Source organism: Lepisosteus platostomus, chromosome 28, assembly GCF_059453375.1.
Source record: "Lepisosteus platostomus isolate fLepPlt1 chromosome 28, fLepPlt1.hap1, whole genome shotgun sequence".
Taxonomy (NCBI): domain Eukaryota; kingdom Metazoa; phylum Chordata; class Actinopteri; order Semionotiformes; family Lepisosteidae; genus Lepisosteus; species Lepisosteus platostomus.
The window spans coordinates 336,299-354,682 of NC_142638.1; the positions used below are offsets into that span (position 1 = coordinate 336,299).

Genomic DNA, 18,384 nt, shown 5'->3' on the forward strand with positions numbered 1-18,384 from the left:
CTGGTTGAAGCTAGATTGTCTTTGGAAATTTTGTTTACAGAAACAGAATGGCTACGTCTTTTAATAAGGCATGTTGTTTGGGCTGATTTACAGTAGCACGTGCTTCTGCTGTTGGTGTTAAACTGGGAAACATTCCCTTTAAAAGAGGGGGCAGGCGAAGAATTCCAGCACTGAGCCGAGCACCTTTGTCAGCAGTGCTGCCTCCCCTCTCCCAATCCATTCAGCCACTGGGAAACGCGCAGCAGGGCTGGCAGAGAGATGACCCCAGGAATCCAGCCTGATTACCATGAGAAAGGACTCCACCACCAGCTGGGGACAGGAATGCTTTTGTAGCTTTGACTGGAGCAGAAACCACTGGATGGGACAAAGGAGGAAGAGGAGTGTGACAGCAGAACATCACAGCAGCCCTCCCTTCGACATACAGGAGCAATTCAACTCCATCATCTCTCACATCCTTTTCCGATCTCCCACTTCAGCATGTGATTAAGGACCAGTTAACAACAGCAAAAGCAGTTCAGGGAATTTGTATGACCTACTGTTTAGCAGTAAGGGAAGAAATGAGAATCCATAGGTTCATAGCACTGCCTCTACAGTAGGTCTATCCTTTCCTCTCTCAGTGATAAACACTACTGCACAGCAGCTACTCATGCTACTACACAGCACTGAACACCTTGTGAGCCAGATTTAAAACTCCTCTATGAAACTGCCCATGTTACTCAAGATGAAAAGGGTTTGGTTTGTTGTGAGAAGTGCTCTTTTAAACCCTGGTCTTCAATTTGGCCTATAAGTGGCACTCTTCGATCTGTAGCGATACTCCCAAACCAGTATGGCTCAGCGTGGTGGCTCAGCGTGGTGACCGGGCACACTGTGCTGGGGGAGCTACTGTTGTTTGGATGAGACCCGGATAACCTGGTCATTAAAGCACTACAGCGCTGTCAATACTAAAGCCTATAGAACTGTTCCACTGTGCAGCAGAGCAGATGGTGGTTCACGCAGCTGGGCTCCCTTTCTATTTTAAAGCACCTTGGGATCCTTTGGGGTGAAACATGCAAGAGAAATATATAAAATATTACTTCAGAATGGCCTATGACAAAATTCCAGAACCAAATTAATTTGGTTGTCAACTTTAACAATATTTAGATTTTTTAAAGTGGAAAAAAAATATTTCTAAAACACTAAAAAGAATATATTTTAGGTGTCACTATAATGCATGACTGCAAGTACCTACAGTATATAATACTGTAACTATTATTTTTAAAGTGCTTGGTCGCAGTTATTGTCCTCTTTGAAAAACAGGGCAGATACACACAAGCAGTGCTGGAAGAGTTCCAACCATGCATGCACACCTTCCTGTCTGCCCCAGGGGGAGTCAAGGTCTCTGATCAGGCTGCACAGAAGCACCAAGTCCACGAAGAGGTGCCTACAATTCCTCTGTTGTGAAGTTCTGGAGATCTAGGCCTAATGATTTTTCACCAAGCTCAGAGGAGGATGAAGAGGCGGTGTGCGGTGCAGGGTTCCTCTGAAACACTATCTTCTCTAAGCTCCAAGGAAATCAGAAGGCTGGAGACATGCTGATCAATACTTCAGGCATCCCAGCTGCGATAAGAGAGGCTGCTGTTGGACACACTCACACACTCACACCCTCCCCTGCCCCCATCTCTGGTCACTTCAGAGAGTGTGTGTAAAGGGCTTGGGGTCAGCGCTGCTGTGTTCTGGGTTTCCCAGGCCAGCTAATCTTTTCACAAGAGCACTGGACTGTCCACTGTCCCGCAGCGAGTACATCTGCTGTCAGCACAGCACATTCGCAAGCACTTGGCGAAGATTTATCCTAGAGCCCGAGGCTTAAACATGCTGAACAGGTCGGGATGGTGCTTGATATTTAATGAGTTTTAAGCTGCACACCATTAAATCTTTACTTCTGATCTTACTAAAATATCCCAACTGATCCTCGGTTTGAAACTGTTTAATATACAGGATCAGAGTACAGAACTCATAACTGCACAGTTCACTACAGCAGCAGGCTGACACGTGCTCCTGGCTACTGTGGAGAGAACTCCAGCCTGGACACAGCCTGGCCACGCATGTTCATTAACTACAGATGCACTGCAGATCAGCAGCTGTAATGGATATAAATGCAGCAGAGCGATAGGAGCAGCACTAAAGAGACTGTAAAGAAAGTGAAAATGTAGATATTTTAATTTAATTTCCCAAGGTGCTAATGAACGTTTCTGTGGAAACACAGCACAGCACAGCAGGCAAGAACAGAGACAAAGGATACTCTTTCTACAATGGTTCTCCAACACTGCAAGGACATCGGGTTTGATCTACATAAAGCAAACATACTGGTCTTTATTTTGTGTCAAAGGTTAAAGGTAAAGTAAAAAAGAAACAATTTCAAGTGATCGATAAAAAAGGGGTTTCCCCACTGTCACATCACACTACATCCAAGGTGCCTCTCAGTTAGTCCCACTGGTAGGCAAGTTATCAAGCAGAACTCACAATGTCCCTTGACATCATGAGCTTTGTCATCTTTTTTTGAGTGGTGTTGCTCAAATAAATAAATATTGGTTTTACCTCGGTTTGACAAGGCAATAAATACTCACATCACTTAGCAACCAACAAAGACAGAAAGGAGAGCCATGATAATGTTACAGCTTCCCTTAGAAGAACAGACAACACACAGTGGCACCCTATGGCCATTGACTTGCTGATCTGGAGCAAATGTAAACAGCAAGACCAACAATTATTCCAGAACTGCTTTAATGACTGCATCCCAGTTCAGGAAGGCTTTCAACAGCTCACCCAAGCTTCATTGTGCAACAGGACCAGATATTCACAGAGGCCTGAATGATCACAACAGGTGCACAGCAGCTGTGCAGCGTTAAAGCCAGCATCAAAGCAAAACACGCACACTCATATTGTAGACCAAAAACACATGTGAACAATTAAACACAAGGCATGGCACCTTTTAAAGTAAACAACAACACGTTTTCCTTCCAGGCATGCGGTGCCTCGAGCCAATGAGGCACAGAGAGCATAAGCAAGCTCTCTCACTGTCATCCAGCTCTGAACTGGCCCCAGCTATGCAAGTCAAGGGGTGTGAAGTGCCCATTACAGAAGATAAATGTCATTTTGTGAGTTTCAGTAGCTGCTTTTTACTGAAGGTGGGGACGTGGAATTTGTGGTTTATTTAAGTGCCATGAATCTCAATCAAATTTACCTCTTCTTTAGGTGCAGCACAAAGTAGAGAAACAAGCATTTGGGGCTACAAACGCAACACCCCCTAACAGACACCCGGTTTCTGGGACCTTTTTCCATTAGTGGCATCTTGGACACTTGCCCTCTTTCTATAAGGTTGTTTTTAATGTTTGTTTAGAAAGGAACATGGACCGACTCTGAAACGCTAAGATAAGCTACTCAGTTCTGGTAAACATTAGAATAAAAAGGCAAATTAAAGTCAGGATTACAATAACATCTACGTGTGCATTCACCTTCCATCTTGGTAACTGAATTCATGTTTGCTTATAAACGGGCACCCAGCAAGAATTTTGAGGGCACTCAAGCACTCATTATTCAAAAATGTGTGGAACACTAAAAAAAGATCTATAAAACCATTTTGGGAGAAGAGTCTGGAAGCCGCAGTGGAGTCTGTCGCTCGGCCTCCCAGCACATCGACGTTCTGTCCTGCGCTCTCACCCTCTCCAGCAGGCGCCACGCTTGGTTTCCTCACAGGCCTCGGGAGAGATCGCCGAACAAACACAGGCTGTTACTCATCACGGGAAAGACCCCTCCCTGCGACGAACTCCATTAATCACCGCCCGTCACGCTGCTGGGCTCTCCCGGACCCTAAACAATCCCCCGACACATGATGTGTGATGGGCTTGACATCAGACCGAGAGCCCCTACAGCCCATACAAACACAGAATTCATCCCTCTGGAAAAATTGATTAGGTGAAGCTCTTAATATACAAAAGAGAACTTGAGTTTTAGTCTCCAGATTAAAAATATGCACAAGCCCATTAAATGTCACCCTGACATTTTAAATTTCATGAAAATGTTCTGTGCTGTTGATTTGTGTATTTGCTTCACACTTTTGATTTAAATTTTAGAAATTGTTAGGGAACAATGTCCTGTTAAGGACTGTGAAAGGGCCAGTCTGATTGCAAACATCACCCTGTTTATCAAAAGATCCCAACAAAGCTCACCCATGCTAGCTTGAGGAAATTGATCTTGAAATCTTCATTATCCATCTCCATAACGTTCTCCACACAATTAATGATTGCCACATTCACACAGGTCTTTGAAAAAGGAGTTCTGAATCAGGTCACTACAGAAACCTCTGCAGCATCAATCAGAATTTCCCAAACTCCCAGGGGGGCTGATTTGTAAAGGAGTTTACAAAGTGGCAAGAACTAAGAGCTGTTCCGTGCATTTTTGATTCCACGCCGTGCCTCCCACATCTCACACTATCCACCACATCAGTTTTGCATTTAACACCAGCCTGACCACTCAAGAAGCAGCGGACACCGTTTCTTGCACACATCACCCTGGGAGTCCCGTATGCACACTCTAAACAGACACCAAACAGCTGTTCCACAATTTTCTCCCCCTTCTCAGACTGCATCCTGTTGACCCTTCAGCGAAGAGGGAAGTTCCTACAATCATATCTGCGCAAGGGATTTTACTGCCAAGAGGTGGAGGAATTATAAAACAGTGCGATATGAAAATAAAAATCACGATCTCCAACAAATATTTGTGGACAGTCTTAAGCCACCTGGTAGTTTGGCCAACAAAGTGTGGCAGCAGAGTACATGTACATAAACAAAACATTAAAAATGACATTTTTACTAAACTTTTCCTCCTCCCTGGTCAATACCTGTTTCTGTTTGAAAAATGGATGTGTTGGTTTCATTATTCATTTCGCATCAGAAAACCCAAGTTCAGATCTGTACAAGATTCCTTTCCTCTTATTTTGGTCTTAATCTTCCTTTGTTTGTCCCATGTCATTATTTCATGATTTGCACTCCGAGTTGCTCAGACAATTAATGCAGTTTACAGCTAAAATCTAGAATTAAGAAATTTAAGGATTATGGATTAACAAAACTCAATCCCGGAAATGGGAATTTGTAAACATAAGCACTATGGTTTTTTTTTTTCCTAATATTGTATAATTTTACTGGAGACATTCTTTCAGATACTTAAAGCAGCTACAAAACCTAATATGCCCCACACGTGCCCCAGACATGCAGGTCTGGCAGAGGTGAGGCACCTGAATTAGGACACTGCTTTTCTAGTCTTGTTTCCATTATCACTCAAAAATCAAATAAATTGTAGCTGTAGCCATACAGAAATCAGTTTGTTTCACACATGTGCAAAATCAGCTACAAGAACCCACACATGCTGGGAGTCCTTTATCAAAACTAAAATAAAAATGTATTTTTTGTCCACATCTGCATTGCCTCTTTGCTGTATTTGCACCTTTACATTTAGAAAACATGGAGTACAACTGGCTGGGTTGTTAGTGTCATTAAGAAGCAGTGAGTTGTCCCAGGTAAACAGTATATGTTATACCCCCTCATGAAACAAGTCACCCTGCTGAACGGATAGCACAGCCTACACAGCAGATCACTGGAGTCGCAGCAGCTCATCAGCCCTGTAGCAGGCAGTGACTCAGCACTTAATTGGACTGCTGAGAGTCTGGGGGCTTTACGCAGCTGGTACAGCAAGCGCCGTGACGCCGATGGCACACTCCTCTTCTAAGCAGCCTCAGAAAATGACAAGGCAGGCACCTTGTCTTGATAGAAAGATACATGCAAATAAGCCAAGAACAGTTCTCGTTTGACTAATGAGATACACTGAAGAAGACCAAAATGAAAAGGCATCTATTGGACTCCAAAGCATCCCTGATGTACAGTATATTTTATATGGCAATCAGTGAGGCCACTGTTTTGTTATAGAAGATTTCATTGATTTCTTCTGACATTTTCACAAGATTGTTTTGCATCACTGAACCACATTTTACACAACCTGTTTGCACAAAGCACAGACACCTTCTATAAGGGTAGTTCTTTCCTGCCCTTTTCCGATCTTCAAGAGATGACATCCAGCACAGGAATGATAGTGACATTTTCCTCATTCCCCAAAGGGAGAAAAATTATATATAGTCTTCTTGAGAAAATTCATAATGTGTCATAAGGTTAGACTGCTAAGCATTTCGAAAGTAAAAGTTAGCATGAGTGCAAAGTAACCGACCACATTAAGCTGTTTTACTTTACATGTTCAACTTGCCTGAGGAGTGCCATCAGCACCCGGAGAGCCCACACACAACTACTTAAACCAAACCTGAAAATCCAGACTCTCTGATTCTTTAAGAGCTTAGACAGTTGCTTTGGCTTTATCATTTTATGTTGGCTTAAGACACAGATGTAGTTCTAAAAAGCCAATGTCCACAACCAATAAACTGGTGCTTCAGACCTATAAAAAGTGTTCAAGATATTAATATTACTTCATTAAAATAAGAGGTGGAATAAAAAAAACATTATTCTGTGGGTCATGATGACAGAAGTCCCCGCATTCCCATTTTTCAAGAAAAAGATGGTATTATTTGACTCCTCATGGCTCTCACAAAGTCTGTACTAAGTCAAGAAAAGGTGGGGGAGAGGTGTTTTTAAATCCTTCTGCCTTGTAGATCAGTGTAAACGGAGAGCAGTTATTGCCTAAAGCCAATACAGACTCCCACAACCCTATGTCTCTACAAGAGCCATTTCCCTGAACCTTACTGAACTGGCCCTTCTCCAAATAGGATCTACCAATCTTGCCATCCTGTAGCCTCATAAAGAATGATTATTGGGCAGTATCCACAAGTAAAAGCACTCCTGTTTAATAAATCGAGATTCAAGAAACCTATTATTTAATCTAGATCCTGATGTGCAACTAAGGTTTTCAGTTTGTGTTCCATCGCTGATTGAAATCAAAGCGCTGAACACTCTGTGCTTTGGTCCCAGTGTCCCAGATACTGCAGAGTTATCTTAACCACAGGGTGCCTATGACACGCATGGTCCCACTGCATCTCGGTGCTAACTGGTCAAAATCACCATTATACAGAAAAGGATAAATGAGAGGCAAACAGGACTAATCTCTGGATTACCAGCTCTTTCCTAAACAGGCAGGTTAAGAGAACTGAAGCTTCTAACCCAGAACAAAGAAGATTTTGTACCGATTTGACTAACGTGTTGGAATTCCTGCATGGTATTTACAGATTTAACCCCACACTGCAGGCCAGGATCAGAGAGGCCAACTATATCTGGCTGTAGCTTTGATCAGAATCAGATTTGGTAAGGATTTCTAAATGTACAGAAGGGGGAGAAATAGCTAGAACTAATTACACAGCCATGTTGTGTAAATAGTGAAGAAAGCAGCACCACCTGGCCTACTTCAGCTCAGAGTGCACCCCACCCTCCCCTTCCCAAGCCCCCTAGGCTGCGAGGTATAAGGCTCTGTGTTGCACACCAGAGAGTAGATGGATCCCTGGGCTCAGCGTTATAAAGCAAGGGTCCAGAAGAGTGGCCAAGTTTTCTAAAATCCGTCACGCCTGGAACTTTGAATTGTAAGGCCTCAAAATTAGCAAACTGTCAGAGTCTCTGACTTCACCCCCCATGACAATTCAGAGATCACTCTTCAGCAACACTGCCGCTGCAGATAGTGCTGTATGAGTTGACCACCAGTGAGGAGCCCCAGCTGAACTGGACTACAGTGTTGTTCCTGGGCCTTCCTGCACAGGTGGAGGACTTCTGAAAAGGCTGCTTATTCTATTCCTGGGAGCTCTGTACATGTTTATATGCACAAGAGCCTTGACAGCACAGGTTTCACTACTCAAAACAGAGATTCAGATGTAAAAAACAAAGTGTGCACCTTGTTGTACAACTAAATTCATCCACAACTCATCCTTCGCCATGCTCTCAAAGAATGAACAAGCAGATGTGGAGTACATCTAAAGATCTCTACAGCTGTAAGTGCTTTGTAATGTAAAGAAATCAATGCTTGGCACAGCTGCAGCAACAGACATAAGTAACAGCACTTGGATCTTAATTCAGTGAGCTCACTCCTGGAACATGAATTACCATTTGCCATCTCATTCAAGTATACAAGGTGTTACTGACAAATATCTAGAGCTTAATGACTCCTAATTAAAACACAGTAAGCTAGCAAATGACCTTGTTTTAACACAGTGGTGTCAATACTTGTCTTTTTTTTTTTTAAGTTAGAGGACACCTACATTCAACCTCATCATTGAAGACAAGTGACTGTCACTTTCTCTGGGGAGCTGCAGAAGAAGCCGAAACACTAGAACATGCTGAAAGGCCCAGCTCTCTCTCCCTGAAATGCCTGCTGGCTGAAAGCATGTCATGGACTCATTCCACCTCTGGTTATCTCGGGCAGCTTGTATTGCCCAAGGAATTCATCTGGAGCTCAGGCAGGGGAGGATCACAACGGTCCTAGTGACAGACTGGCAGGGCAAGATCCCACCTACAGCAGGAGCCTTGAAAAAAACAAAACTTTCAGGATTTGCACCATTAAACTTAGAAGTTTGGAAGCCACGGTTTGCTCCAGAGCAAAAAGCTTCAACATAATTCTCCCCCGACCCCCTGCCAGCATTTCCACTGCCAGGTACAGCAGGGCGAGCAGCACAGGGTGCTGGAGGGGAGCCCGCGGTCTCCCTCAGAGAAGGGCAATGCAGTAAATGTGCAGTGTTTCTGTGACTTTACCACGCCTACATCTTGCATCTCTGTCTACCTCTCTGTCTTCTTTCCCAACTTCACTGCCCGTTTTACTTTTACACATTTGTAACGAGTACACAAACACTGCGGCAAAGTCCACATCACCTTAGGGTACACAGTGGTTAGCATAGCTGTCTCACAGCGCTTTCAAGGCCAGGGGGCGGCAGAGAGCAGACTGTGTGTCTTTATTGTAATATTCACAGCTGGACACGCAGAGCTAAATATCAGGATTCCTCATATTAATATTTTAAATAATTGTAAGTACATCTATCCCAATATATGTAAAGGATTCCTACATTAATAAATGACTTCTATATTATTGATCAGGAAAGCCAGAGCATATGACATTTGAGTCAGAGAACATTGATGTATTTTCCCCCACAACTTCTCTTGAAACCGGAGCCAAGTCAGAGCTGCGACTCAAGTCCCCAAGGGTGGAGGAGCAGAGCATCGCCAGCGGAGCATCGCCAGGAAGGGGCTCCCAACCAGTCACTAGGTCAAACGCTTTTAACATTCAGCTGCAGGTAGAAGGGCTTCGGGCGAAAGCTCCTGCAGTTCCTGAAACTGGCTATGCAAATACGTCCACACTCGTTACTCCCGCTCAGAGATTTAGCGGCGGCAGCTGCAGCCGGGAATCGAGCAGCCCGGGGCGCCCTGCAGCCACCGCACCGATAGCGCCCGAACTGGTTAGACGCAAAAACAGCACTTAGTCCCAGCGTAACACCCTGCAGGCAAGGCCTGTCACACCGCCGGTGTGCTTTCATTGCCCAAGACAAAGGCCAATTATAAAGTCATTACCGCCGGGCTCTATTCATGGCACTGCTGAGAAAAAAAACTCCAAAGCCCCCGAATGCAAGTAGAATATTTTTTAAAAATAAACAAAGGAAAAAACTAGGATGCAGGTGGATGCACTGCTGTCCTACCTCAGGAGCTACACAAGTCAGGGTGTTTCCTGTCATGTCATCTCCAATTCAGACACCAAGCCATACTTATAAACGCCTAAATGAAAGACATTCTTTTCATGTGGACAGCGCAGTGGTGAGCATTTCTGCCTCGCAGCACTGGGGCCCTGGGTTCAGTTCTGGACGGGGGTGCTGTCTGTGTGGAGTTTGTATGTTCTCACTGGGTTTTCCTCTGTTACTGTATAAGAAAAGCTGGTCAATACATTTATCTTTTCTACAATGGATTATTGCAATGCCCTTCTTGCTGTGTCATCTAAATCCACATTAAACAATATTCAATATTCAGCAGCCGGAATCCTGACCAGGTTGTGCGCAAGGGATCACACTCCCGTCTCGGAGTTCTTGCACTCATTGTGCTCGAGTCAACTTTAAAATCCTCATGCACACCTATAAGACTCTACATGGCTTGGCACCTCAGAACCGGTCTGCTCCCCACCTAACACACTGGTCTCCCGTTTGTCCCAGTGCTTGTTTACACTCTAAGGGTGGCGTTGCCTTTTCCTGCTGTGCCCACAACCCTGGAATTCTGTCTCCAAGGGTATCGGAGAGTCACCTACCCTGGGTGTATTATTACAGATTGAAAACCTCTCTTTTCAGAAAGGCTTTTATTAATTAGGGTTTGTGCCTGTTTCATTTTCTAATGATCATGTATTTTCTATTGTACTTCTACACTGTTTCTTGTGTTTCTTATACAGTACAGTATGTGCTTATTTTGTATTTTGCTTTGTTTTATTTCAGTTTAAAAGTTAAAGCATTTTGTGGCATTACTTTTAAAGGCACTATATAAATGTTACTATTATTATATATATCGTATGGCTGCCGATATTATACAACAGTAATCGCCACTGTGAAATGTGGTTTTGCGGTGGTGCTTTGCCATCTGGAGTCGTATTCCTGTTGGCACATGTGATGGTATTGATAACCTCTCCTTTAAGATCATTCAGATGAGAGGCCAGATAAACATTGGCCGTCAGGAGAAAGTGGCCCTCTCTCCCTCGAGCCTGTGGTGTTCTCTGGGGAAGGACCTTTACTTCCGTACGACTTCCGAGGATACAGCGGCTGTATATTGGCTTGCGTGAAGCCAGGCATTTTTTGCAACACCAACATATTACTAGAAAATGCCCTTTAAGCACAAGGGATTTCTTTCCCATCACCACTCTCTTAAATCCTTATTCTCCCACTAAAAGTTGTTTGGTACTTTTTGCTCAAATCCTTAAAAAACCCACAAAGCAGACTGTAGTGGACACCGAGAGCAGGATGAGAGGTCACTCACTCCTATTTAACACGTCCAGTTATTGGTCAAGATGCTAGAAACTCCTGTCCCTTCCCCGGAAAGGTCCCAATAACCCTCCCTACCACATTACACCACAGGAAGTCATCCTGAAGAACAATCTTCCATGTATAATCTTGCAATATAAGGGAGACATTCCAGAAGCAGGCAAGGTAAAGCAAACAAAACTGCAATCTGACATTCTGAAGAGCATATCAGCTGTCAGTACTATGACTGCATCCATCAGCGTCTGCAACTGCAACCAATGTGTGGCAGCTGATAGAGAGTCGCTCTCACTGTGCGTAACCTGCTTTATCAGGTCTAAGCGCTTGCTCATCAGATTCGCGCAAGAGGAGGACCCCATCTTTGACAAATTCCTCTTCAGATAAGATCCACATACAGAGTTATTGATTTACTGATCAGTACATTCAGACTGATGCTATTGAAAGCACAAGCCAGTTGAAGACTTTAATTCACAACATCTGTTGATTCTCTTTGCAGGTCATGGCAAAGACGAATCTTAACGATCCTGTCCATTGCGAAACGAAGGTACAAGTGATAACACAGGAACAGCACAGGGACATTGTACCACAATCCCTGGACCAGCCCATTAATCCATACAGCGCACTGCTCAGAACAGAACGAGAGGGACTGCTAATGCCTTGTGGAATGCAAACAGCCTGGAGCTAGGGCTGGCTTTGCCCGTAAATCCAACAGCCAAAGAAGATGTCAGATAGCCATATTAACAAGACTTCTAATGCAGGAGTGTTGATTTACAACTTTAATGAGATGCCCATGACAATACAATGTCAATTTAGTTCAGCTCATTTTTCCTCAGGTTAATATATGCCAAAGACCAACCAAACGAGTTCACCCATTGTGCAATACACTTTTGATTTACAGTCTGCGTTTAAGGCAAGACACTGTACTGTACCTTGAAAGGGCTTGTCATTTTTAACTTTAAAAGGCACATGAGATCAGCAACAGAGGCGCTAGGATCCCTGAATGTTCCTTTGCCATCTGTTCAAAAACTGGACACACCAGGGAGCTTTCAGATTCTGTTAGCAAGTCGCTGATTGTGACATTAAAAAGTCTTCACCCGCCGAGCAGATGGAGAAGGGCTCTTCTGTCTTACCTGACGTGTCCCACATGTTGAGCTCAATCCTCTGCTTCTCTATTTCAAAGCTTGCCGTATAGTTCTCGAAGACCGTGGGAACGTAATTCTGGAAAAGAAACCACAACCCCTTTAGTTTTAAATGCAAAACTAAAAATAATCTTTTGAACAGCCTGTGTTCCCGTGTGGAAATAACCTGGTCCGTGTTTTTACCGGACACGCTCCACGGTCGGATGAATGGGGTGTTCAACCGCCTCGGCACCAGTGTGCGATTACAGTGAGCACTTGGTGTGGAAAGTCCAACACCTGTGTCGGAGAAAAGAGTGCACAAACCGCAGTTCAGCCCACTGCGGACTGAGAAGACGGATCTGAAATTCAGTCTCAACTTCGTCATAGGCTTGTTCGTAAAAAAATATATACCTTCGACTACGGACTAGAAAATACAGACGGCAAGACAATTAGTGGTTTTTGTTCTTTTTTTAGAGGCGGGGTTGTATCTGTGGTGCGACATTATAATGACTGTTTTTCATCCCTTGTTTGCCTGGGAACTGTTATTAAAACTGTGCGCCGGTGACTATCGGTCCCCGTAGCCAGTCCGGCCCCGAGGTCTGTCTGCTTTCGGCTGAATTTGGAAACTTTACCGCACAGCTGAGCCCCACCGATGCCCAGTAAGGTAATGTCACGCCAGTGAATTTACAATTCACCGGCCTCGTCAGTTGTTACAACCCCACTGCCTATCCCACGCCTTCCCTTTAATGATTGTTACTGTCTCAACACTATGAAAAACAAACTTACCTCTGGGTAGCAGTCCTTTGCAAATACGTGCAACAACGCCGTTTTCCCACACTGCGTGTCCCCGACAACAACAATCTTACAGCGGCTCATTGGGCTTTCCATGGTGTTTCGTCCGTGCCTACTGACTCGGTATCTCCTCTTCATTTACAGTCCGTCTGGTCTGAAGAGCGTCTGCAATGATCCCCGAGTCTGCGGTGCGGAGCTGCGCGCTGTCCCGCTGTCCTGCCTTCTGCGCCTCGGATCCTCGCAGAGCGTTCACACACACAGTGCGGCATCTCCGCCTCTGAGCACGCCGCTCGGTTTTGAGCAATCCCAGGTTTTCGGTAGCCCAGCCTACGAGCCACACGCCCAATGAGAAAGTGTCTGGGATTATTCATGAGCTGGGTTTACTTCGACGTCCGAAACTACGCTGTTAACTATTTAAAATGTTAGCCGTGACTCTAGTTTGGTTGTAGAAGTAGAGTTGGAGTTCCCATCTCTAATTGTGGCACTTCTGACCTGCCACTGCCATCCTAACACTGAGGGTAGGGAGTTCCCCGACCTCACTGCTCCAGTGTAGCATTCAGAAGTGTGGGGGTATTCGGGAGAGGGTGAAGATTTTTGCTCAGATATTAAGATAATAATATTCCTACAATAAAGAACAGACAAGACTGCTGGTCAGAGGGCTTAAAACAAATTGACAACTTTTTGTGAAAGTACATAAGCTATAACTATAGTATTCTCATTCCAGAAAATATTGCATTTCTTTTTTTCCATCAGTATATATCCAAGCTGTCATCTGCTCCCTGACTCCAAGAAAAGAAATTGCATCTGTCCACCATTTCATTTTTCTTTTGTCACAAAAGGCATCCAAAGCAACAATCACAGCATCCAGTGCAAGATGATGTGCCCCACGTCCAACAAGTAATGTGATACAAGTCTCTCCCTATGTCTCCTGTCAGGTGATAAAGTAATTTGACTTTCAGGGCAACCTCTTTATCACCCATTTGAGATTCATGTATAAGTTAAATTCCTGTTTCCACCTCTTTCAAGAGAGGAACAATTTATCATCATCAAAATCAATTTGTACAGGTGGTTTAAATGTCTTTTCCATTAAACGCAGCTGCATTTTTGAAGCACAATGAATCACAGAACTCACAGGGGTTCTGTCTCATTCCTCTTGTTATTTTGTTAGCTATATTTCAGTTAGGGTTATTCTTGTTATATTCTTATGGCTCAGCTACAATTAACCACACAACGTTATTCCCTCTCAAAAGTAGTAGGTCCTGTGGTGAAAAAAACAAAATAGGATCCACCTATGTTGCTAGTTGTTATTCATTTTTGTCGACAACAATTCTGTTTTCTCATGAAGAATCACAGCCTGTGAAAAGGTCTTCAATACTTGATGCACAAGTACGATAAACCGGAGTACGGAGAAAACAAATCATTGCGTTTAAACGAGATAACATTGTGTGTAAACAATAAATAGGCTTGTAGCTGTGAATGACTGTGCCCACTAGGGGGCACAATAATAACTACTGTTTTCTTTTACAGCGTCAGAACACAGTACAGTACGTTAAAACAAAGGAGATAGGTGTACACTAAGCTGAATTAAACGGAACAAAAAGATAAAGTATAAAAGTGAGTTTGAACAAAGTATTTGAAAGTGTTGAGTAATTGCTGGATCCGATACGAGAATGATGCGATCATTCCACAGTTGGTGAACCAGCAGAACAGAAACAGACCCTCTCATTAGGACCTGGAAAAGGCCGGAATCCAGACAGCACCAACAAGGTCTAGGTGTGCAGGCCAGGGGCGTAGCCAGGACTTGAGTTTTAGGTGGGCCTGTGCAAAAGTGGGTGGCCCTGGCTCTAACTGACAGTCCTGCCAGCATAGGGACCCACTCCGATTTACAATGCAATCCTCGAGCGGTATAATCGAACAGCAGAATTAGCGGAACCTTATATATACATACTGTCTCTCTCACACACACAGGTTAAGCAACAATTACATAGGCTGCCAGACGCTACTGTGCCGCGGCGGACACACACACACACAAGCTGCAAGAGCTCATTTTCACTTGTTGCTTGTAACAGTTCTAACTATTTCGTATGCCTGCTTATTCTGAGGTTAATATTTTATTGCAAAACACAATGAACACAACACCAAACGGAAGATTCAAAATCCGTCCGAAATATTGTATTTAAAATACCATGCAGGGTTTACCTTGAGCTCCGTGAAGTTGTCCCCCTACAGACAGCACAAACGACGAACCCCACCGCAATCGTTAGTGCTGCGTTTGTGCCGGTTTGAGTCGCTGTAAGTAGAGTTTGTGCTGATTTCGTTTCCGAGATATAGCGCCTTGTTTTTTCGGGTAATCATGTGACTATCTACAAGGAACTGTACAGGTACCAACAAACTCGGTGCTCCTGATTGTGATGAAAACAATGGGGGCAATTTGTTTTCCGAGTCTGTCTGATCGGGTGGGGTGGATGTTTCAATATATTTCAATATAGCGCCTTCTTTTCCTGGCTGTGACGTACAAAAGAGCAAAGTCACGACCACCAGAGTTCAGCTGTGATTGTTTGATCAGTTGACCCCAGACTTTGCAGCCTTTACACGAATAAACAGTCTTACATTTAGGGAGGGGTTACTATGCTAGTTCATTGGGTAAGGTGTTTTCTTTTCATTTTTAACCATGTTCTTGAAAATGTATTGCTTGTGTGTCTTCACGGAGCTTTTACCTTTCCTTTAAATATTCAGCGGACTTGAGCATAATTCCAGAAGAACGTGTACGTACGTACGTATGGGTTTCAGGGGTTGGAGTAAATGCATCGCCCCAAGGGTAATATCGAGTGAGGCGCCATGAGAATAAAAACTGCGAAGGTATTAAAATATCAGAGACTGCTATTGATATAAATTAACCCTTAGTAAGCAGAGTCAGCTGTTCGTCACTTTAAATTTTCACACAGTCAGCACCAAAGTTGGCACATATGTATGGTGTAGTACTATGTTTTAAAATTGCCAGAAAAAACTGCCGAGTCGTGCACAGACACGCGTGCAGATGTCATTTTGACATTTCCGGTTACGGCACTGTTGTGACCAAATCTAGCACTGAGATCCAGAAAAACTCTTTAGATCGGCACATTTTTTTAAATAAAATGAACAACTATAAATAATTAAACCAATAGTTGTAATTAGATGTTTAATATCCTTCATTGTTTGTACATCGGGAGTATGACTGTGGTCTTTAATGTTAATTACATTTCTCTTCAACATTCGGAAAAGAATGATGTTCATTCTTACGCCACACGATGGCAGAACAAGACTGGGTTTAGTGAGCCTTTTTGAACACGGAAGCAGTTTACGTCTTGGCCACTAATTTTGATGCCTAAGAATTGAAAAAAGATCAAGTTCCTTGCGATAGATTTGGCAATCAGAAACGATCTCGCTAATTTTAGACTTAATACACACGCTGCACCCTGCGACAATATGATACAAATAATAATGACGATTTATAGCATGACAGCATACATTTCTCCTGTATGATTTATGTATTTTGAGCACCTTATACATAAATCATAGACAGTAAGTAAATCATGATCCTTTCACACAATAGTTCGATTAATTTCAGTTTTTACAATTTGCATATTCTTCTAGCATAAAATCATACACTATTTCACATAGTTTTACTCTCACTTTGTAAATTTACTGAACAAGGCAAACAGCTTCATCACGTGTTCATTGGTGAGAATGGCTAATGTACAAGAACCCATGACTGACAAAACCTTCAGCACCTCATGTTTCTGTTTTACGCTTTATCGAATTTGGAGAGGTTGTTCCAGCGGTTTGACAAGGCGCTGGACAGGTGCTATGGTAAGATAACGTTTGACTGCTGTTCATTTCAATCCCTGCAGAATTCAGCAAGCCCACAGCCTGTGGTGGGTGAGAGTTGAACCAGTGAGCTGTCAGTAATGTCCAGGGTTCACCCTCTTCAGAGACACGTCCCCACAGGGAACCCGTCACCTCCAGGACTCCAAGCCTGCATAACCTCTTACCTCAAGCGTTCACAATGACAACATCTCTTTCCGTCACAAGCAGGCCTGATGACATCCAAGCAGGTCCATAACATCCCTTTTTTCCCAAGGTTCCACATTCCTCACTGCAACTCCAGATCATATCAGCCAAGCGTTGTCACTTCCTGGGTCAGACTATCCCTTGCAATTTATAAAGAGCTCACAAGCTCATGGATATGGAATAAAACTTGTTTTTTTCTTCTCTGTTCCAATAAATGAGAATCACTGGCTACACTTTTGCAAAGGACTTCAGTGTGGGGATTTAGTTTTTGGAAGGGATCACGATTTCAGAGTCAACTAGCCAAGCTTGGCTTTAATGGGGATTTCGAGCTCTAGAGCAAGGGGATTTATTGTTTATTGTGACATAGATCTCATCACATGGGGGTCAGAGGGTATCGAACAGTTCCATTAATGTTTCACAGAAAAAGAAACAAGGCCAGAACACAGTTGCAACACCCTAGTGTGTGACTTCAGTGTTTCAGTCAACAGAGTTACAACAACTGCATTTGACCTTCTTTAGTGACCACTTCCTTCCTGCCAGATGCTAACTGTACCTCTGTGTAAGAAAGTCAGTGATTTCAGATGTGCCTTCCTCTTCCTATCAAAGCACTGCGGTCTATTGACTTCAGTTTGTAGAGCAGCTTTAGAAAGGACTGAGTATAGCTGGCATGCTGATGTTAAGAGCAACATTCTCTCACAGTTGAATATGCAGTGTGGCTGTATTTGTGTAGAAGAAGGTTTACAGGGCAGTCTAACGAGAGCTGGTGATGCAGAGCTACAATGGATTAAGCCCTGCTGTGTGGTCAGGCAGTGCATTAGCACCTTAACCCTGGGGTGGGAGTCTTTACAGCCAGTGTCTCAGATGTTCAGGTTCATCAGGGATTTATTTACTTTCTTCTCGCTCTGCTTTTTTTATTTCTTTACTTTTGTCATCCCAGAAATTCTGTCTTGAGATCTTCTGGTCACCAGCAGCTGTCTCTCATGGCCTTACATCAGTGTCAAAGGCTCTTGTGTCCTCCTATGCATCTGAATAACATCTGAGCCTTTCTGACAGGCCCAGATGAGAGACAGTTCAATTATCTAGTGACTCAGCTTCATTAGAATTATTTTTTTCAAGAATCTTTGAGAGCACAAACACAGATAAATTCATGTCATATTCAAAAGTTTTGCAGCTTTCCTTTGGACAAAGATTAATTACTACTCCTGTGTTAGTTTCTATGTCCAATTTAAAATTTGGTGTTGTTTTGGCAAACTGTCAGATTCTATGATATTCGTCTGTATTGAATAGTGAAACACAATTGTGCAGTGCTGTGCCAGATTGAGAGACAGCAGTAAAACCACTATTTCAGTGGAGCAGTTTGTGTTGCCTGAATGCTTTCCAGAGTATGGCTTTGATTCACAATGCAGGACG

The 18,384-nt window shown here is 43.5% G+C and overlaps 1 protein-coding gene across 1 annotated transcript in view; it reads right to left on the reverse strand.

Moving 5' to 3' along the window:
- rnd2 (Rho family GTPase 2) overlaps nucleotides 1-13,222 on the reverse strand; it is a 53,545-nt gene extending 40,323 nt beyond the window's left edge. The window contains exons 1-2 of the mRNA XM_088622780.1: nucleotides 12,919-13,222; nucleotides 12,145-12,232 (exon numbers count right to left, since the gene is read on the reverse strand). Of these exons, the coding sequence (XP_088478906.1) occupies nucleotides 12,145-12,232; nucleotides 12,919-13,062 (232 nt within the window). The 5' untranslated portion in view covers nucleotides 13,063-13,222. The remainder of the gene's footprint in view (nucleotides 1-12,144; nucleotides 12,233-12,918) is intronic.
- Between the last annotated feature and the right edge of the window lie 5,162 nt (nucleotides 13,223-18,384).